At 48.3% G+C, this 22,132-nt stretch overlaps 1 protein-coding gene across 1 annotated transcript; it reads left to right on the top strand.

The window, feature by feature from the left end:
• The first annotated feature begins 50 nt into the window (after positions 1-50).
• Kctd21 (potassium channel tetramerization domain containing 21) lies at positions 51-20,230 on the top strand. The gene is made up of 2 exons (XM_028877441.2): positions 51-111; positions 17,248-20,230. Exon 2 carries the CDS (start codon positions 17,277-17,279, stop codon positions 18,057-18,059), a length of 783 nt encoding a protein of 260 aa, XP_028733274.1. The 5' UTR covers positions 51-111; positions 17,248-17,276; the 3' UTR covers positions 18,060-20,230.
• The last annotated feature ends 1,902 nt before the right edge of the window (positions 20,231-22,132 follow it).

The following is a 22,132-nucleotide window of genomic DNA, read 5'->3' as shown; positions in this document are numbered from 1 at the left end:
AAGTCCCGGCGGCAGCGCGCGGCCCGGGACGCCCCGCCCCTGCCCCCGCCCGGCCCGCCCCCTGGCGAAGCTGCGCTGGCTGGAGGGGAGGCTGCGGAGCGAGGGCTGGAGGTGGGTGCGGTGCGCCGGGGCGAGGGGGAGCTCGGGACCCAGCAGATGCATAATGGGGCCCTCGGGGCACCTGTCCTGCCGTGAAATGTCATCTGTCGCAGCCTCGCTGTTCTCGTCAGTGAAGTGGGGTAGCCCCGCCCTTGGCCGCGGGGGAGGGGCGCGTTTCGAGGTGGGGGGGTGGACAGAGCTACCAGAGAGGCGGGGCTGGGGAGGGGTGCGCTGTGGGAGGAGCCTTTGGTGGCTGGGAAGAGGAGCCGGGTCTCTAGATGAGAAGGGGCATCTTGTCTGATCAGAGGGGTCGTGTTCCTGAGCTGAGGAATGGGTGCTGAGTTAGGTGGAGGGGCGCAGGGCGAACCACAGGGATGGCAGGGACCCCCTCCCCAGCTCTGGCGATCCCAGGGCGTGTAGTTGAGCAGTGGGCCAGGGCCTGTGGATGGACACAGGACCGTTCTTTCCATATGACTAGAAATAAAGAGCCCATCCTTGGAGCTCAGTGCGTCACACACAAAACTCTTTCTCCTCTTGCATCCTGCAAAGGCTTCACCATATTTGTTTCCAATTGAGGAACACGGGTGATAAGTAACTTGCCACAAACGCCTTCAAAGACCCTGCTTTTTTCTCCGCAGCCGGGGAAACGGGTTTGGTCCGGGGTAGTGTAGAGAAGAAATAAATATTCTGATACCCTACCCTTCCAAAGTTGTGCTTCAGGACCAGTTCCCTCAGCTCCTCTAACTGCCAAGCTATAAGGCAACCCCGCTATGGTGTCTTCAGGCTGGAGGGATTTGAAAGCCCTTTGTTTATCATTATCACTGATGGGAGGCGTGGGGAGATCACAGGAAGAGAACGCTTGAAAGGAAGTGGTGACTGGACCAACCAGGAGAGTTAGCCAAGATGGCTAAGGAAGGTTCTGCAGGAGGATGAGTGTGGTGGTTGGAGTCTGCACCATCTTTGACAAAGCATTTCTGTGCACGCAGGGAAATTGCATCTGGCTGGGTGGTGTCTTCTTCCAGCCTCACTTTCCCCCCTCTGCCCTGTTGGTCACAAATACCAGGGTCCCCTGTGTGAACTGAGTCTAGAAAATACCTTTACTCTCTTGCTAAGTTGGTCCTGTGGAGCAGCCTGTGGGCCTCTTAGAGGTAGGACAGGGCAAGAGGGACTAAAGAGCAGCTCTTGGGGGTGGGAGGTGAAGGTGAAGTCCGCGGGGCTCCGAGCCAGAGTCCTTATCCTGGTGATCTAACTGAGTTAGGTGGGGAAGTTGCTGGTTGATCAGAAGGCATTGCTCACTTTGAAATTTACCTAGTGCTCCGCCCGCTCCCCTACCAGTGGAAACCTTTATCGCCTTTACAGCCAGCAGTCAGTGAGACCTTGTCTTAGGACTTTGATGCCCAATTGAAAATTCAAGTCTTTCCAAATGAAATGTTTGAGAGTATTTATCTCCAGGACAGGGAAATAAATATTCCTATTGGAAAATAAGTCTGTCGGGAAGGTGAAAATGGTTCAAACTAAATAAGGTTTTTTTTTTAAATAAAAATGTCTCTCCTGCCCCCTGCCCAGCCTGTTTCTGGGGATAGAGAGGGGTTTCCCAGCCCCAACAGGGAGACCAAGCACCCATCTAATAGCTTAGGTTAGGTGTGCCAGTGAATGAGCATAAAATGCTAGGAGTCAAAGAAGAGGAAGCTAGGAATTCCACATGTGAGGTCTGGCATCTAAGTTCCTGGCATAGGGAATGACAGAAGCCAAGTTGCAGAGGAAGGAAATGGCCTGCCATGGCTGGTCTATAAAGCAGAGCTACAAGAGTATCTATTTCTCCAGGCAATGGTGGCACATGCCTTTAACCCCAGCATTCAGGAGGCAGAGGCAGGTGGATCTCTTGAGTTCCAGGACAGATGGGGCTACACAGAGAAACCCTGTCTTAAAAGAGAGAGAGAGAGAGAGAGAGAGAGAGAGAGAGAGAGAGAGAGAGAGAGAGAGAGAGAGAGAATGTGCCTGCTTCACCTATGAGATTAGTAGAGATTAGCATGTTGAATAGCTAGCCCAGTTGGAACCGCCGAGTCAGCTGTAACCCTTATTATTACTATTAATGGTGTTCATGACCACCATCATCTTCCCTGGGAATTGGCCACAGGCTATACAGCTAGTAAAGGGCAGAGCCTACAGCAAACACTGACCAAAACCATATACTTACCCCAGAAAGCCCCACTGGTTCTTTCCACCTGTGCTCAGCATACCTTGGCTGTAGAAGTAGCTCTCATATGAACCAGCAGGAGTTTCCTTCCTGCTACCTAACAGCAGCAAATTCTAGGCTCAGGAGGAAGAGGCAGAAACAAGGCCCAGGCAGCCATATCTCAAAGCCTGGATCCCAGTGTGGAAGATAGGCCGGCTGTTCCCATGGGACATCTCCCACAGGTCCATCTAGAAGGACCTCCCACTCAGAAACTTCTCCAACTCTAGACCTAGTTGACCATCTTAGCCTCCAAATGCCAAGCCTGTAATAAATTCCAGGTCAGCCTGCGTTCACCTCTTCAGGCTTGGACACATCTGTCTTCACACAGACATGTACACCTATCTCCCAGCTACTTTAACTTACAAGCCAGGCTTGGTGGTTTGTCCCTATAGTCCAAGCTACTCAGGAGACGGAGGCAAGAGCATCACTTGAACCTGTGAGCTCCAGACCAGCTAAGGCAGGGCAGCATTAGGAAGACCTGCCACACAAAAGGAGAGAGACATGGAAAGAGTGAGTGAGAGGAGGAGGAAGAGAATGTGGCTGTCATAGCCAGACATGATGGCACATGCCTGTGATCCCAGTATTTGGGACACTGAGCAGGAAGATTGCTTCTTCTATACCAACATGAATTCTTTTCTAGACCATGTCTAGAAAAAAGAAAGTTTTCCTAAATTCTCTCTCTCTCCATTTATATATATATATATATATATATATATATATATATATATATATATACCCTAATAGTGGCATTCGCCTACATAATAGTTACCAAATTAGCACTTGGTATTACTTTTCACCAAAAATCTCTGGTTGCATCTCTTTGAGCAAATTATGTAATCTGAAAAGAGCTGTCTTACCTTTTATGTATATTTGATTAGGCCATTAATGATTAGATCCTGGCTATTTTTTTTTTCTGGCTTTTTGGTAATGTGTACTTCTGATTCCATCAATCTAGAAGGCAGGTACCAGAGGCCTCCATGAAGCTTTTGGTTAATATGACAGCATGATGTCTCCATGATAACAGGGAAAATGTCCGTAACAATTCCCTAGACCAGACTGTGGGTCTCGACCCCTTTAGGGTCAAATGACCTTTCACGGGGTCACCTAAGACCATTGGAAAACACATATTTACATTATGGTTCATAACAGTAGCAAAATTACAGTTATGAAGTAGCAATGAAAATAATTTTATGGTTGGGGGTCACCACAAATGAGGAGCTGTATTAAAGGGTCACAGCACTAGGATAACTGAGACCCACTGCTCTAGACAATGTGTTCCTTCCATGCCACATCCATTGATGATCTTTGCCTGAATGGTAACATTGAAGGCTGCAAAATGGTATTTTTCTAATTCTACCATTCCTTCTATATTAGTTGGTGTTCATTTTGGGTGAAAAAGTAGGTTGAGACAGGGTCTCCTGTAGACCAGGCTGGCCTTGAACTCCTGCTCTTCCTCCTTCTCCCTCCCAAGTACTGGGAAAACAGTCCTGTACCACTGTGATAGTGGTAATTGTCCACTTGACAGAATCTAGAATCACCTGGGAGGTGTGCTTCTGGGCATGCCATGGGTGCTGTATTTTAAAAATGGCACATGACGGTCATGGCAGATGGGAGCTGCAGAGAGAGAGATACACCATACAGACCACATTCACATGGAGAGTTTTGTTGGTGGGAGAGGGAGAGAAGGGAGCTGAGGAGAGAAGAAGAAGAGAAAGAGACAGGAAAGGGAGGAGAGAGGAAGTGCAGATGTGACTTCATAGGGATAGAGAGAGAGAAAGGGGATGGTTCCCACCCCCTTATGAGGGGAAGTCACACATGCACAGAGAGACCCCATAGCAATGAGCACATGAGACTTGTCAGGATCCCGAGTAGGCCAAGGTATTGCCTGAGTATTGGCTAGGCCCCCAAGGGGCAGGTCTAATGTTAACAATGGGAGATTATCTTGATTATTTTAATTGTGACCAAGGCAACTTAAAGAAGAATTTGTTTGAGCTTATCCAGAGGGATGAGTCCATCTTGGCATTAGGAACAGCTGAGCGCTCACATCTTGAACAGACTGAGAATGGTACATGGCTCTTAAAACCTCAAAGCCCACCCCCAGTGACATACTTCCTCCAGCAAGGCCACACCTCCTAAACCTACCCGAACACCACCACCAACTGGAGACCAAGCATTCAAGCACCTGAGTCTGTTGAGCCACCACAAGACCCATCTTTTAGTTTTTTCAAGATAGGGTCTCACTGTGTAGCCCTAGTTGTCCTGGGACTCACTCTGTAGACCAGGCTGGCCTGGAACTCAGAGATCCGCCTGCCTCTGCCTCCCAAGTGCCACTACCTCCAGCTGCAAAACCCATCTTAATAGTGGGTGGGACCGTTCCCTTACTATACAAATGGAGGAAGGCGATGAGCAGCAGCGGGTATTCATTGCCCTGTGTTTCTTGACTGTGGGTGCAGTGTGACCACACATTGTGCAGCAAGCCCCTGCTGCCCTAGGCTCCCCACGTGCCAGGCTGCACTGTGAACCATGATCTGGAATAAGCTCCTCCGTTGGTTCTTTTGGTCAGGACACTTTATCACAGCAACAGGAAGAGAAACTAAGACTGGCGCCTGGCCTGTCCACCCACCTGCTATTCCTTCCTTTAGAAAAACATTTCCTTCTTTCTCACTCCCTGTTCCCTCCTCACCCCTTTTTCTCTTTTTGCAGTAATATTATGGACCCATTAAAAAATTCAGTGTGCTAAAATCTATTATTGTTATGATTTTGATACTCAAATTATCCTAAACTTGTCCTTGAGGCCAGCTCCTGTATTCTTCTGACATGGACTTATTAGTCTTTGTTCTTTGTTATCTGGCCAAAGAAGTTCCAGACTCACTTGGAACTTCCCTTAAAAAATATCCGGGAAGCCGGGCGGTGGTGGCGCACGCCTTTAATCACAGCACTCGGGAGGCAGAGCCAGGCGGATCGCTGTGAGTTCGAGCCAGCCTGGCTACAAGTGAGCTCCAGGAAAGGCGCAAAACTACGCAAGAAACCTGTTCAAAAAAAAAAAAAAAAAAAAAAAAAAAAAAAAATATCCGGGAACCACTCATTTCTCCAGGAAGCCCTTGTTTCTTGTAGGAGCTATCTAAAAAGACCCATGCAGGTGTCCTCATAGATTATAGATCATTTCTGGGCTCTCTGAGTGAATGAAGCAGAGAAGGGAGAGGGATTATTACTTAGTAATAGTAATAATAAATAAATAAGTTTATGGTTGTTACAACAGTTGGTCCTCACTGATAGCACATAAAAGGTCCCACATCTCTAGCCCTTATTATTCTTCTAGGACAACCGTAATGTCTTTTGTTTGGGGCTCGGTATCTCAGTGGTACAGCACTTGCCCACCACTGACAGGGTCTTGGTTTGATCTCTAGCACCAGTCGGTCTTTTGTTTTCCTCTCAGAAGCATCACAAGCCTTATTCAAATTCTGTCTCTGGTCCTTACTGAAATGCTGTGGCTTCTGGTATGGGCCAGGGCACAGGCTCATGAGTCCTCATTTGGAGATCTGGCCCAGCCTCCTCTCAGTATGGGGTCTTAAGTAGCTAGCTGTCTTCACTATTCTGGGCTTTGCTTTTACAATTCTAGAACCAGGATGATAATCATACTGCCATTGTGCCATTTTAATGAAATAATCTTCAGGAAAATGCCTCACATGGCTCTGAGCATGTCATAGTTCCCTCAGGAAATAGTCACTCTCTGGCCCCTGGCAAACGGATCAGAATCGAGTTGAGGTGTTGAGGTGGTAGATATGGCAAAGGCCTTCACTCCCAAAGGCTGCAGCGTGCACACCCTGCTGACAAAGTGGCCTCGACACACAGCCTGCCACTGTTTTGGGCAGGTTATCTAATCTCCTGAGCCTCAGTTTCCCCCTTTGTAAAGTGGAGGTAATGCTTTCCCTTGATGTAGTGTTTTGGAGCTTAAAGAGGCTGCTCTCTTTAACATACCTACCCTCCTGGAGCCTGCAAGAACTGAGGATTGCAGGCCACAGCTCTTATGGAACATCTCAAAGATTTCTATTTCAGGGGTCTTAATTAAAGGTTGCAGATGATGATTTCAGGCTTTGGACTAAAATTGCCCCTTCCCACAGAGCCAGGTGGGGCACCCTAGCCCAACTGCCCTGTCAAGTGGATCAAGGAGCTACCATCTCCTGGTTTGGTGCCTGTGATTTACCCAGAGAGGGAGAGGCTGGTTGTTTGGGTTTTTTTGTTTGTTTGTTTGTTTGTTTGTTCCTGTGTTTTAAGTGGCTGGGGATACCTTCATGAGAGAACTGTTCATTCACACACACACACACGGGCTGTGGCTTGGAACTTGTATTTCCTGATTCAGTTTGCATCCTCATTTACCTTGTGAATCTGGCCTTTAAAGACCTGGTTTTTGCACATTGCTTTTTCAGTCCTGGCTTGCTGTAGAGAGATTTTGATTGTTCAGTGGATTTGCACTGTGCAGGAGCTGTTTGTCATCCTGGGGTTTTGTTCCCCTGTCCTCGGGTGTGAGTGGGCAGAGCGCCAAGCTGGTGTACACAGAGCATGATGATGTGGGCATCTCTTGCTTTCCTTGCACACTGGGGTCCCATGACAGAAGGAAATGAGCAGAGGTGTAAGATTGGGCATTGGATTCAGGTCTCAGCTTCTCCACTGACTGGTTATGTGACCTTGAGCATCTCTTGCCCTCTCTGAGCCTCAGTTTCCCTCATGTACAAACTGGAGAGGGTAATAGTAGGGAAGAAAAGTAGGTATTTGATGCCTAAAGCAGAGAGCTAAAGCAGAACAGGAGAAAGCCCATTTTGGTTAGTGTGTACACATTTGGTAGTCCACAGTTATGAGGCTCCAAGAATTTGCGATTAAGTTTATACAGCATCCTGGGCTAGAGGAAGGAAGATGAGCTTGAGCTTCTGACAGTGGTGGGGAATTGTGGGAGGTGGGGGGGACGGAAGTGTGTAGTGAATATGGGTTATCTTCTTATACAGATGATACAGATGAAAGTCTCAGGTGACAGCAGCCGGCTCCGAGGAGCTCTCTTCCTAATGCGTTTCCTTTGTGATTGCAAGTTCTCTTCCTCCAAGTGCATCTGTCCAGAGCTGCTCCTATGTCTGCACTTTCTCAAAATAACTAAACAATCAATGTACCAAAGGGGACGTGGCATATTCTGGCTTCATGTGGTCGTATCTGAAGGTGGTGTGCTTGTAAAGGCGTGGAGGAAAGCCCTGAAACACAGACCCATTCCTTCTGCTCTTCTCTATAGCATTATTAAAGTAGGATACAGCACAGTAGTGAGGCTCTCTCACATCCCACAGTCATGGGTTTTATCTCCCACAATACAAAAATAAATACATAAGCCAGGCACTGGTGGCACACGCCTTTAATCCCAGCACTTGGAAGGGAAGAGGATCTCTGTGAGTTCAAGGCCAGCCTGGTCTACAGAGTGAGTTCCAAGATGACTAGTGCTACACAGAGAAACACTGTCTCAAATAAACAAATAAAACAAAACAAAACAGAAAATATAATATATAATTTATAATTATATAAATGCTGGGGATGTAGCTCAGTGATAGAGTGCATGCCTAACATGCATGGGGTCCTAGATTGATCCCCACCAACAACAATGAAAGCAGTTAATTAAATGAGTAAAGAGCTACCGAGTGTTAAGTGAGACCCAACAACAGCTGGCAGCCTCTGGCTTGCCACGCAGGCTGCAGAGCAGTATTTGAACAAGATGCTTCAAGAGGTTTCAGACTTTTCGAGGCTGTTAACACCTTCTGTTGCTTAGGGCTCTCCTTACCAGTTTCGTCTATCTGTAGTGCTAGGCATGGAAACCAGGCCTGCATGTATTTGGGAGATGTTCCTGAGCTGTACAACTCAGCCCTTAAGCACCACTTTCTGAACCCAGGGCCTCATATGCCAGCCAAGTACTCTACCACTGAGTTACATCCCTACCTCCATTTTAGTCGCTGTTCTGTTGCTATGAAGAGGAACCATGACCAAGGTAACATCTATCTATCTGTCTATCTATGTCTGTCTGTCTATCTATCTATCTATCATCTATCTATCTATCTATCTATCTATCTATCTACTATCTACTGGTTTTTCAAGACAGGGTTTTTCTGTGTAGCCCTGGCTGTCATCCTGGAACTCACTCTGTAAGAATGGCCTGCAAAATTCATGAAGACAGTCTGCTTAGTAGATTCTTAGCTTGTTGTAGAAGGATAATTCAGAAGAGGCCAGAGGAAGAAGTGCATATGGCCGGGTATGGAGAAAAGGCCAGCAGCTTCATTCCCACCAGGTGCCCGTTCACCTGGTAACTCCTTGGGTTCACCGACTCCAGATCCTGTTGTTGGGTGTTTGTGGAGGTCTCAGTATGTGAACATGCTGATTAAATCATTTGGCCTTGGTGATTGTCACTCTCCAGTCCCTGCTGGAAGGTGAGGGTGAAAGTTCAGCCCTCTAATAGCTGGTTTTTCTGGTAACCAGCCACTGTCCTTAAGGGCTGCCCAGATGTCAACTGTTGACATAAACCCACTGTGGTGGCAGGGCTTGTTAGGATTAATGGAAGATGCCCCTTTGGTGTGCATTTCAGGAGTGGGGCAAGATCAGTAATACACCAAAAGGAAATCATGAGCATTTTAGAACTCTGGCCTAGACTGAGAGACAGGCCAGGATGCATAGTTCTTACTATATCATATATATACTGCTGTGTGCTAGAAAGTGGCTATGTAGAAATGAGTCCTGTCATTCTCAAAGGGATAGGGGGCTCAGAAAACGATTCCCCAGAGTGTGACATGGCATGCTGAGTGCTTTGAATAAAAGAAGACCAAAGCCTCTGTGACCCCCTGCCCTCTGGCTCTTAGCTCTTCTTCCAGGTGCAGGAAGGGGCTTTCTCTGAAGGTTCCTTACACAACCGAGAATTGCCTTGAATAGCTCCCTAGCTGTTGGCTCCTCAACCTGAAAGATGAACTGAATCACAGAACAGACGAAGAAATACCATACCCAGTGCCCAAACTAACTTTATCACAGGTTGTCGCCCATTCTTCTGGGGATAGCTCTAGACAGCTTTTGTTACCTGAGATAATCATTATTTACCATCTATGCATCTTCCCACACACACAGCTTGTGTGGCAAGTCCTCAGCCCTTGTTCTTGTCTGTTACTCTGGGTACTATGTAGACTTCAGTAATCTGACCCTTCTTTGGGGTCTGTTTGTGGTACCTGCATTTACATGTTTTTCCTCCTATGAACCTCTCTACTGACAGTTTATTTCAGAGATTCAGTTCTCACCTTCAAAGAATGGAGCTTTTTCTTTTATCTTCCCTACCATAATTCTGGTTTTAATTAAAGCACCCGGCATGCCAGTGTCTCACTTTGGGGAATCATTTTATGATCAAGTGCACACACATAACTGAAACAGAAATCTCAGCAATAGATGTAACTGGTCACAGCCCACTTACTGTATTGATTTCATGACTCATTAATATGCTATAACATTCTCTGTTCCAGTTTATAGAGATGATTTATACACAGTGAAACACATTCTTCTTAAGTTATAATTATTTAAGTTTTGACCACCATGACATCGAGATATGCAGAATTTCTATCACTCCAAAATATTCGCTCGTGCCTCTTCATAGCCCATGCCTTGTCCCTGGCCTGGCCACTAGCAGATCTCTGTCTCTAATTTTCCTTCTCAGAATATTATACAAATAGAATCATGCACATGCACATTTCTGAGGCTGGCTTCTTTCACTTGTGGTAATTCTTTTCATCTATATTCATCTATATGGCAAACAGGTGTGTAAGAGTTATATATAATGTATATTTCTGAGTCACAGTCCATTATATGACTGTAGCATAACTTGTTTATATTTTAGTAGTTTCTGGATTTGAGCCATCATGAACAAAGCTGCGTTAGACATTACCATACAGGACTCCATGGCATACAGCTTCCTCTCTCCAGGGGTGGAACCACTTGGTCACATGACAACAGGAGATTCATTCTTGCCTTCTTATCAGCAGTGTGTTGCCACTCTCCACTGCTGTGTGCTCACCAACATTTGGAATTGCCAGTTTTCTTCATGAGCACTTTTATTTTCATAGACTTACCATGGTATTCGTGATTTTAATTCCATACTGCTAATAGGTAGTGATGCTATCCATATAGTTCATATATGCTTGAGGAGGGAGAGGCCTAGTGAACCTAGTCAGTTTCAGGGACTTCCTGGAGCTTTTGAATTATTTACCTTTGGGGCTTAAGCTTCCCTATAGCCGGCCAGTGGTGATGCATACCTTTAATCCCAGTACTCAGGAGGCAGATGCAGGTGGATCCCTGTGAGTTTGAGGTCTGCCTGGTCTTCAGAGCGAGTTCTAGGATAGCCAGGGCTACACAGAGAAACTCTGTCTTGAAAAAACAAACAAACAAAAAAAAAAAAGCTTCCCTACAGGATAGAATGTTTCACCTCTACTTAGAACAGCATTCAGCATTTCTCAACCTGTGGTTAGCAGCCCTTTCATAGGGGTCACTTCAGGTTGTCAGAAAACACAGATATTTACATTACAATTTATAACAGAAACAAAATTACAGTTATGAAGTAACAAAGGAGATAATTTTATGGCTGGGGGTCACCACAGCATGGAGAACTGTATTAAAGGGTCACAGCATTTAGGAGCTTGAGAACCACTGACTCAGAACATCCTTTTGTTTTGCCTTACTTTACATATCCTGCCTCTTAGTAAACTCCCCTCCAGTCTGGACCTTCCTTCAAAGAGGAACTGTTTTATCCCAGAGGAAATTGCCATAGAACAGCTGGTATCAAGACAGTCAACCCTCCACTTCCCAACTGCTGGAATTGCTGGCATACCCCATCCTGTCTGGGCCTTGTCATGTGGTTTCTATTCCAAGACTGAGTATGTTCGCCTCTCAGAAGCCAGTACTTGTGAGACAAGAACTTGGTGAGAAGGAACTCGGGTTTCTTCCAGAGCTGAAGCTCTGAGAAGGCATGATAGACCATCCTGGGAGCTCAGGCAGATGAAACGGCTTTTATAGACAGAGAAAAGAGGTGCAGAGAAACATGGGCAGGCAGGCCGCACACCGAGCCAGGGTTTCTTCTCACCCAGCATGTGTCTTTTCTTCTTTGGCCTGAACATTGTAATCGGCTTCAGCCTCCTGGGATAATACCTGTAACTCCCTAGACAGACACACTGCTGCTCCAAATTGAGCATCATTTACACATCCTAATAAAATCTGTAGCTCATCAAATGTTCTGCAAAGCTAGAGAAAGGGTTAGATATGTTGGGGGCAAGAGACTTCATTTTTTCCAGTCCTGGGGATTGAACCGAGGTTTTCTGCATGCTAAGCACTCTTCTAATGGGGTATAGCCTGGCCCGTCTTAATTTTAAGTCAGGGACTTGCTAAGTTGGCCCTGCTAGCCTTGAACTTACAATTCTCCAGCTTCAACCTCTCAAGTAGCAAAGATTACAAGCTTGAACCACCAACTGAGCAGGATTGAAGCCCTCAGAAGAGAGTTTGTTTGTTTGTTTGTTTGTTTGTTTGGACAGGAACTCACTGAGTAACCCTGTATGGCCTGGACCTTGTTATACAGACTAGGCTGGCCTTGAACTCACAGTGATCCTCCTGTCTCTGCCTCCCTGAGTGCTAGAATTATAAGTATGAACCACCATGCCCAGTGAGAAGGAAGCTCTTAACATGGGAAATTTGGGTGGAGCCTTACAGATCCACTGGCTCCTACTTTAGGCCTTACAAGTTGACAGTAGAAAAGATGGAGGATATGGTGGTTTAAAAAGAAATGGTCCCCAAAGGAAATAGCACTGTTAGGAGGTATGGCCTTGTTAGAGGAAGTATGTCACTGTGGGGGCAGGCTTTGAGGTCTCTTTTGCCCAAGCTCCCTCAGTGTGACTGTCAGTTGGACTTCTTGTTGCCTGCAAGATGTAGGACACTTGGCTCCTTCTCCAGTACCATGTCTGCCTGCATGCCACCATGCTCCCCACCATGACGTTAGTGGACTGAACCTCTGAAACTGTGAGCCAGCCTCAATTAAATGTTTTCTTTATAAGAGTTGCCGTGGTCATGTGGTCATGGTGTCTCTTCACAGCAATAGAAACCCTAAGATAGAAGTTGGTACCAGGAGTCAGGTATTGCTCTGACAGGCCCGACCATGAGTGTGTTTGGAGGAATTTGGACTTTGAGTTTAGAAAGTAGTGCCTTAAGCACTACTTAAAGGGCCGTACTAGTAGGAGCATGGAAGACAGAGGTACTAAGAGTAATTTGAACTGTTGGGGGCTGGCTCAAGAGGTTTCAGAGGAGTTTAGTATGTTGCCTACAGATCGTTCTTGTGATATTTTGGTGAAGAAGGTGACTGTCTTTTGCCCTTGTGCAAAGAGTCTGCCTGAGGCCAAAGTGAAGAATTTTTAATTTAATTCCATTGGCAGAGGAAATCTCAAAACAGCCTAGTATAGACTCTGTCGTTTTTTGTTTGTTTGTTTGTTTGTTTATGGTAGCTTTAATGAAAAGGAGCAAGCTGAGCAGGGTAAATTACAAAATGAACATTTTAAGGAGAAAAAGGGCACCAGGGAGTGGAATAGAGCTGAATTCTGTGTTCAAGGAGATAAACAGATTAAGAAAGATCAAGGGATTAGTGACCTTAAGGCAAGATCCTACCCAGTTAAGTTTCCAGCTTGTGGAAAAAAAACTAAAGAAAAGCCCAGCACTAGGAAGGCAGAGGCTGGTAGATCTGAGTTTGAGGCCAGTCTGAAGAGAAAGTTCAGGGACAGCCAAGCTTAGTCAGTGAAAGACAGAAATGCGGTGAGGATGCAATTGAATGAAGGACCATGTTCCAGCCCTAGCAAGCAGCAGAACTTGGCAGCTTCAGCCACATGGTTTTGGCTTTAGAGTTAAGGATAGAAGAAAGAGTTATGGAATAAAGCTGCTAAGGCCAGGCATGTGTCAGGGGTATCCCTGAATGGAGGCCTAGTAGAGAGGCCATTGCATGAAGCTGTGGAGGTAAAGCCTGGATTGCCTTGGAGAACCCATGACGTTGGAGATACCAGAGTCATGGAATACTTGCCAAGGAGAGCTACTAACTGGTAGTGGAACCAAGAGAAAAAATGTGCTTCAGTCAACAAAGCTGAAAGGAGCCTTGACATCAAACATGGAGATGCCAAGTTTGGAGTTTGCCCAGCTGGTTTTCAGTCTTGCTTTGGTGCAGTATTTCCTGACTGTGCTCCCTGCCCTGCATCTTGGAATGGTAATATATCTTGTGCCATTATATGTTGGAAGTATATGATCTGCTTTGGTGCCTGTCCTGAATCTTGATCTGTAGACCAGGCTGGCCTTGAACTCACAGAGATCCACCTGGCTCTGCCTCCCGGTGCTGGAATTAAAGGCATGTGCCACCACCACCCGGCACGATTTTTTATTTTTATAGGTCTTTACAGTTAAGAGATTGCCATGCGTCTCAGAAGAGACTTTGAACTTTGAAATAAGTTTGAGACTGTTATAGACTATGAAGACTTTTCAAGTTGGACTGAATGCATTTTTGCATTATGATATGGTTTTAACCCTTTAGGGGCTGGGGAGTGGAATGTGGTGGTTTGAAAGAAAATGGCCCCCATAGGGAGTGGCACTATTAGGAGGTGTGGCCTTGTTGGAGCAAGTGTGCCACTGTGGGGGCAGGCTTTGAGGTCACCTTTGCTCAAGCTTCCCTCAGTGTCAATTCAACTTCCTGTTGCCTGCAAGATGTAAGACACTTGGCTATTTCTCCAGCACCATGCCTGCCTGCATGCCGCCATGATCCCTACCGTGATGATAGTGGACTGAACCTCTGAAACTGTAAGCGAGCCCCCTCAATTAAATGTTTTCCCTATAAGAGTTGCTGTGGCCTGGCCGTGGTGTCTGTTCACAGCAATAAAAACCCTAACTAAGACAGAGGCAGAAAGAGTATGAACAGCAGACAAGGCGGGTGTGAGGGTGAGTACCAGAGCCCAGAATGTATAGCGAGGTGGGGTTTGGGGTGAGAGTGGGAGGGCGAAGTGGTTTGGATGGGGACTAGTGCTTTAGGAGAATCTGGTCTGAGACCAGAATAGAGAACAGACAGAAGACAGAGCCAAGGGGAGATGGAGGGTGTAGACTAGAGCACAGGGTGAGGCCTGCAGTACCTGTAGAAAGGGGTTCAAGACACATTGTAGTGCTCAAGATCCCAGGGCTTGTTTTCAGCAGCCGGTGGCCAAGAAGAGTTCCCAGTGGCTCTGGTGCAGAGGAATTCTGCTGAGCTCTGATACCGGGTGAATATCTATCTGGTAGAGATGGCCAAGAGGCAGCTGGGCACCCGAGAGGCGGTAGCTCAGTGGTATTAGTTCCTCACTACTGCAACTATCTCACTTGTGAACCCTTTGACCCTCTAGAGGTGCCATTTCCTGCCCCATGTGTCACGTTAGTGTGCCTTTCACACCAGAGTCTGTGAGCTTGTTATGGTGGACGCTGTGACCCGCTGACTGTGGGGCCTTAGAAGACTGCTGTATGACTCGGTGGGTCTGGAGCAGACCCCATAGAAGGTTCCCTAGGTTAGGGCAGGAGGCCTGCCTTCTTAGCCTACCTCTGCTCCTACCGGCTGAAACTGCTGCCGTCCTCAGACAAAGGCCTGAGAGCCATGAAACCATTCTGTGCTGCTTTGTGCAAGCAGAGAAATGGTGTTCAGGCACCACCTTAGATCTCCGGGAGTGCTTTGTGGCTCCACCCCTCTCCACCCCAGCACTCTGCCCTGACACCTGCAGGGGATGAGATACAGAGTCTTTGGACCACAGAACTATCTAGAAATACAGTCAGCCCTTCTGATCCCTACAACTGTGGAGCTGAACTACTTCGCAAAGCAGTTTGGGCTTGAAGTGCAGTGATGGAGAAACGCAGGGGTGGGGGGTGACATTTCTCAAGGACAGGAAAACTAAAATATGCAGGGTGTTATCTAAAAGAAAAAAGGGACCAGAGTCCGGGAATGGGAAAGGAGAAAGAAGATTCGGATTAGTTCATCTAATCCTGAGTCAGGGTGACCCCCTCCTGGGTTCTGTTTGTGCCTGACTCAGCTGTGAGCCCCAAGCCCCCTTCCCAGCTGCTGTACCAAGTGCTGGCCTCCACCCCTTTCCACAGCTGCTTGCACCCAGCTCTGTTGGACCTCCCCAGTGTCTCACAGCCCATCTGCTCCATGTTCCTGCCAAGAGTTTTGTAACTTCATCGTGGGCTGGTTCCTCTTCAGACACTCCAGATGGTTGATGCTTTTCTGCAATATCAAAATGCCCCATTAGACTGGGAAAGGACTTGCAAGTCCTTCCAGCCAGCCGGACAAAGCAGCTGGACATCTTTGCCCACCAGAAAGGGGGTCTCAATGTAGACACCCTCTTCAAATGACCAGCACACAGAGAAGTGTTTGCTGCCTCTGCTGACCCCACCCCCATGGACCTGTGTGCACAGCATGCTGTACCCGGATTCATCTCCCCCAGCTCCTCATGCCCCTGTCTTGTCGTACACCTTCACTGTTGTCTGCCCTCCCCCACACCGACAGCATGGGTCCTTGTGTAGGGCAGTACCACGGTTTATTTCTCTTGGTCTCCCCACCTCCACTCTCGCGGTAACACTGTTCAATCCATTCTATACGTTTCCTATAGAAGCTGAGAGGGTAGAGCGCATGCTCTCAAGAACCTTAAAAAGATGTTAGATCCAGGGCTTACAGTTAGAGGAGGCTCATGCTCTAGATGCTGGAGGCTGGGAGGCAGTGAGGGATGTTTTTATTGTCTTTCAAAATTATTTCACTTGTTTTTATTTGATATGTATGAATAGTCGGCCTGCGTGTATGTCTGTGCCCCACATGCATGCAGTGCCCTCAGAGGCCAGAAGAGGGCATCAGATCCTCTGGAACTGGAGTGACAGGTAGCTAGCCGCCTTGTGAGTGCTAAGAATTGAGCCCCAGTCCTCTGCAAGAGCAGCGAATGGTCTAAGAGCTGGACCATCTGCAGCCAAGGGTGTTTTTAAAGAGTGGGTAAGGCATCTTCAGGAGCAACGCTGCTCTGCAGTCAGCTTCAGACGGTTAAGGAATGAAAAGAGCATCTTCCTGGCAGAGTAGATTGGTATTGGGGAGGGAGGGGTCCAAAAAGGATTGTCGTTTGGAGGCCAGAAACTAAGTGATCCATGGTAGTTCTGGTAGATGGATGAAAATGGCACTAGTTACAATTATTTGTAAATTGAAAGAGAAAAATAATTCATTTTGGATCAGTACTGGTTCAGTGAGAGTTCTGAGCCCAATCACAAAGCGTTTGTTAAGTACTTCAAAGGATAACATTCTCTAGCTAGTAATCATTTACACATTTTTCTTTCACACAAAAGGAACTTGAGTTTGAATCCTGCCAAAGCACTCATTTCCCTAGGCCAGGAATAAGTCTCAGCCCAGCCGTCCTTGTCTGCAGCAGGGATGAATGATGAGACTGTCTGTGCCAAAAGATGACAGGATTGTTATGTATGCAAGTTACTATTCATAAAAGTATTCAGGGAGCCTTTAGCCCAGGCACGTTTTCCTTTCTTCCACAGACCAGTGGCTCTCCAGCCTCACTGAACATTTGAATCACCAAAGGAGACTTTTCAAAAAATTCCTACGAGTACTAGGACACAGGTGTGTGTGTGTGTGTGTGTGTGTGTGTGTGTGTGTGTGTGTGTGTGTGTACGTGTACACATGCACATGCTTGTCTTCCCGTGTGAGTCTAATGTATAGCAGTTATCAGCCATTCATCAGGCATAAATACATTTCACCCTCAATGTTGGCTCGACCTGTAATTAGGAGTGACTACACAGCTGTGCTGGATAATAACCCTTTTCTCGTTCTACCCATCTAGAACTATTTCCAGGCACCTGGCCTCCTACCATGTCTGACCCCATTACACTGAACGTTGGGGGGAAGCTCTACACAACCTCACTGGCAACTCTGACCAGCTTCCCTGACTCCATGCTGGGCGCCATGTTCAGTGGGAAGATGCCCACCAAAAGGGACAGCCAAGGGAACTGTTTCATTGACCGTGATGGCAAAGTGTTCCGCTACATCCTCAACTTCCTGCGGACGTCCCACCTGGACCTGCCGGAGGACTTCCAGGAGATGGGCCTGCTCCGCAGGGAAGCTGACTTCTACCAGGTCCAGCCCCTGATTGAGGCCCTGCAGGAGAAGGAGGTAGAACTCTCCAAGGCAGAGAAGAATGCCATGCTCAACATCACGCTGAAGCAGCGTGTGCAGACAGTCCACTTCACTGTGCGGGAGGCGCCACAGATCTACAGCCTGTCTTCCTCCAGCATGGAGGTGTTCAACGCCAACATCTTCAGCACATCCTGCCTCTTCCTCAAGCTCCTTGGCTCTAAGCTCTTCTACTGTTCCAATGGCAATCTCTCCTCCATCACCAGCCACTCGCAGGACCCCAACCACCTGACTCTTGACTGGGTGGCTAATGTGGAAGGCCTTCCAGAGGAAGAGTACACGAAGCAGAACCTCAAAAGGCTGTGGGTGGTGCCCGCCAACAAGCAGATCAACAGCTTCCAGGTCTTTGTGGAGGAGGTACTGAAAATCGCTCTGAGTGACGGATTCTGCATCGATTCTTCCCATCCACACGCTCTGGACTTCATGAACAACAAGATCATTCGGTTAATACGGTACAGGTAAAAAGACCCTAGCCACACTGGGGAAGGAGTCCTCAAGAAGCTCATGTCAGCCAAGGCTTTGAGGAGAGTGTCTCACCGGTGGCGCGAGGCAGGGAGCTATACTAATCTGTATTAATTGCACAGCAGGCCTTGATTCCGCACGATGAAGTCCACCTTCTGGAATCCACATGTCCTCTAAACAGAACCACCTTTTCTTGCCATTTTGAGCTGGTGATGGGTAGTTTATTGTGACAAGTTAAAAGTCATCTGACACATCCAGGAGGAGCCGACAGGAGGACTCTGGCTGTGACAAAGGAGGGGCAGTTTTCTCATGGGTAATCACCGACCCCTAGTCAGTGCCTCACTTACCCATCTCCAGAGAGAGCCCTGGCCGCCGAGGGGTAGGGTGGGAACAAGAGGCTTCTGTTAGTTCCCTAGGACATAACATGTACAGCATATGCAATCCATCACACCTGCTCTTCACTCTGGAGGATGGGTCCAGGTACCAGGACACCTTTGCCCAAAGGCAACCATGGTTGGGTGGTTTGGAATGCAATATGTTCCCAGAACCCTTTGCCACTCCACTCAGGGAGAAAGTTGAGCTGTCCCGTGGCCTTCAGGAGTGAGTGTCTAGGCTTCAGCAGGAAGGGGTGACCCTCCTGAAGAGGCTAGATTGAAGGATTCTTGGCTTCAGAAATTGGTGGTTTTCCCTGCAGAGATGTGATGGTATTGGAGCCAAGATGATGAAAGACACTTCGTGACCCAGCCCGTCTCTTGACTTTCATGATCCTTTTCCCATGAATTGGAAGCATCACCAAAACCAGTCGGTTTAAACCAGTATGTTATGAACTCTCAGGGTTGGAAAATAATCCAGTAGTTTTTAGTTCTTCCCCTTCTTCTAGGACACCCCAGGACATTTGGGGATGAGTGCCTCTCCTTGAGTACCTCCAAGGGAACACTTACGCCACCTTGCATACCCCCTGGTGACAGAAAGCTCACTATTCTCAGGGCAGCTCTTGCCAAGGTTGAGCCATGCTGGTTGTTAGAAAGTCCTTTCAGTATTGACCCACAGTCTGTCCTCTGGGTCCATGTGCTAGGTTTTCTTTTCACTCAGATGTGTGTCCTTGCTTTGACTAGACACTTCAGCAATACCATTACCCAGAACTCAGATTCCCTTTCCCATTTGTCTTTAGCAAGATTAGCTCCTTTCTCTCCTAAGCCAGCCCTCTTTCATATGGCTTTGCCTTGTTCATGGCCCCCAGTTCATCAACCTTCCCCACCATGGCTCAGCATGCCTGATTATGTCTGGCTGGGAGAAGACCGCGGACTGAGGAGATATAGGGTTTTGGAAAATGGCCTTCGGCAAGGAGTACAGGTTGCTCTGTACTCCCACGGTGCCCCTGGAGCAGATTTCCAGCCCTAACATTTCTCTTAAGAAAGCAGCCTTCCCCATCATGCTGTCTGGTCCTAACTACCTATGGGCCGCCCTGGGATACATTAAGGGCAAGAAACCCCAGACCACAGCTCCCCAGCAGGCGAGGTACCTTATGGACCTCTAAACTGCACATTGTGACTCGTCCCCGGATGGACTATAGCTTCTTCGAGAGTCCCAGAATCTTCCCCACTGCAGACGAGCTCCAGACACAGCCAGGGAAGCCTGGAACAGGACCCGTGGGTGGACAGAGCAAAGGGCTTCCACCGTTATACCCTGTGAATGAGGAGTTTCCATAGGCATAGGCAAAACCTGGTCCCGAGGCACTAAAGGCCTTTCTCTCCCTACAGCAGGACCCAGAAGTCTCTCTGTGGCTGTCTTGAGCCACCATGCCAGTAGTACTCTGGAAAGTTCTTCAGAGAACCAATCAGGACAACAGAAGCTGTGATCATAGCCAAATAAGTCAAGGGGGAAAGAAACCACCTCAGAAATAAACACTGCCCCCCCCTTTCTCCATAAAACTGCTTTCTCCATCTTTTTGGTGCTTCCTAATTCTATAGTTTGACCTTAGAGCAAGTACAGAACCTGTGAAGCCACTAACGTACTATGTGACTATAAAAGTCATTCGCCTCTCTGAGCCACCTCCGTTTCTTCATCTGCGAAATGGGCATATAGTAATACATAACCCTACCTACCTCACAGGACTGTTGTGAGGATCAAACAAAATAATGTATGTGAGAATAAACGACAAATGACAGTTACTTTGTGTCTGCTTCCAGAGGGGGAAATCCCCAGTCTTAAATCAGATGGACCGACCAGGTATGGATTGGCTCCGGTGTGTACTGGTAGACCCTTGACCATGTCACTGAGCTTCTGCGATTGTTTCCTCACTGGTTAACACCCCTGCCCCAGGCACCTTCAAGGAGTTGGTGGGGATTCCAGCTGGTCCTTGAACACAGCTCAGTGGATGCTCTCTCAGTGGGTAGTTATGGTGGGCCACTGTGTGGGCAGAGTTAGCCAATGAGCCTAGAAATGGGCTCCTCACACATGCTGTGGGCATGTGGGAAAGCGGTCAGTTCTTCCCACAAAGAACTTGGTGGAGGGTGGAAAGCGGGTCAGCCATGGACGGACGGAACATGCACGGAATGCGCTGAGTGCAGGAGAGGTGTGAGGGGGGGGGGGGGGGGGGGGGGGGGGGGGGACGGACACGGGGACACCTCCCAACAGCCACTGCTCACATCACAGGTGAGTTCAGCCAGCCGCCCAGCAGACATGGGAGGGAGGAGGAGCCCAGAGCCGTGTGGCTGGTGCCGCTGCAGTGGCCGCTGCAGTGGGGCAGGAGCAGGGGTGGGCTGTTCTGAGCCCCTCCCTCCCAGAGGGAGCTCACCGTAGTCAGCTTAGCTTCACCACTGCCAGGCTTCACCCCTGTCCGCTCTCGGCTCTCTGTTCCCACACGTGCAGCCTGTGGTCAGAAAAGGTGCCCACGGGAACTCCAGAGCACCTTGATGACCACAGCACGAGTCCCTGCATGCTTGAAGGCCAGCCATGGCTGCCTCCTTGGGTACCGTTCTGTGACCTGACACCCTCAGGACCACCAGATGATCCCTCCATTTCTAAGAAAGCCAAGCCTCGTGACCCTGTCCTGCCATCAGTCCGTGCTCCCTGTGTAGAAGTGGCCATGGAGTCCCCTGCCCATACCACAGTGTTCCACCTCAGTGCAGCCCAGATGCAGCCACCCCCACCACGTTTTTCATTAGTCACGATGTGGCCTGAATCAGAGCATTTATTAGAATTTACCCAATTCCAGCCTCCTTTTATGAATTGTTCCCAACAGGCTCTGTCAAGGAGGGGGTTAGCCAAGGTCTGCTGGTGGCCAGAGCACCACCCATCCCTTTTCTGGACGGCAGTCTCTTCACTCTGACCATCTGTGTCTGCCTAGGTGTCCTGGGGCTCAGGCCTGGTGGCAGTGGTTGGCAGGGAAACAAGGCCCTGTGATCATTTCCCAGAGCAAAAGGAAAAAAAAAAAGCCTTGATAACAGGCCTAGCAAAGGGAGAGACCAGGCTGGTTTCTAGGTCCTAAAGATCCTAGCTTTAACAGCTCCGTCTGCCCAGACAGCTGGGTGCCCTCAGCCTCCTTCAGAATCTCTGGGTCAGTGTAGCACGGGCCGAGCAGTAGCCTGGTGACGCTCGTGGTGACGCTGGAGCAGTCCGGAGACCCTGAGGAAAGAGGTTGGGCAGTGGAAGCCAGAGGATCTCTGAGCACCCACGGCTCCCAGGTCCCACCGGAACCAAAGGGTGACCCAACGGGCTTGGAGAGTGGTGCTGCCAGCCAGTCTCATGGCTCGTGATCTGAACCTTGAGTGTCCGACCCTCGCCCCTGCCCCCAATCCCCAGAGCCTTTCTAAGCCTCTGCTGCCTTTTTCCAGTTAGCTGGTAGCCTAGGGCACTCCAAACCACTCTCTTGTTATACCAGGCCCCCCTCGCCCTGCCAAGGTCTAGATTCCCTTTTACTGAGCTGGGTAAAGGCCCAGTTAAGCCCCATTTGAAAACCTCTGGGGATCGATCCAGCTAAAGAACAAAGGGTCCTCTCTCCCTAACCCCAGTGTTGTATTAAATTTATGCAATAACTGCCCTTGAATAACTCCTAGGCTACCCAGCTCCTT

This window comes from Peromyscus leucopus, chromosome 1, assembly GCF_004664715.2.
Source record: "Peromyscus leucopus breed LL Stock chromosome 1, UCI_PerLeu_2.1, whole genome shotgun sequence".
Lineage (NCBI taxonomy): Eukaryota > Metazoa > Chordata > Mammalia > Rodentia > Cricetidae > Peromyscus > Peromyscus leucopus.
This window is presented reverse-complemented; position numbering and strand designations above follow the sequence as displayed.

Coding starts and splice junctions, on each gene's coding strand:
- Kctd21 (XM_028877441.2), top strand. CDS start 17,277: ATGTCTGACCCCATTACACTGAACGTTGGGGGGAAGCTCTACACAACC.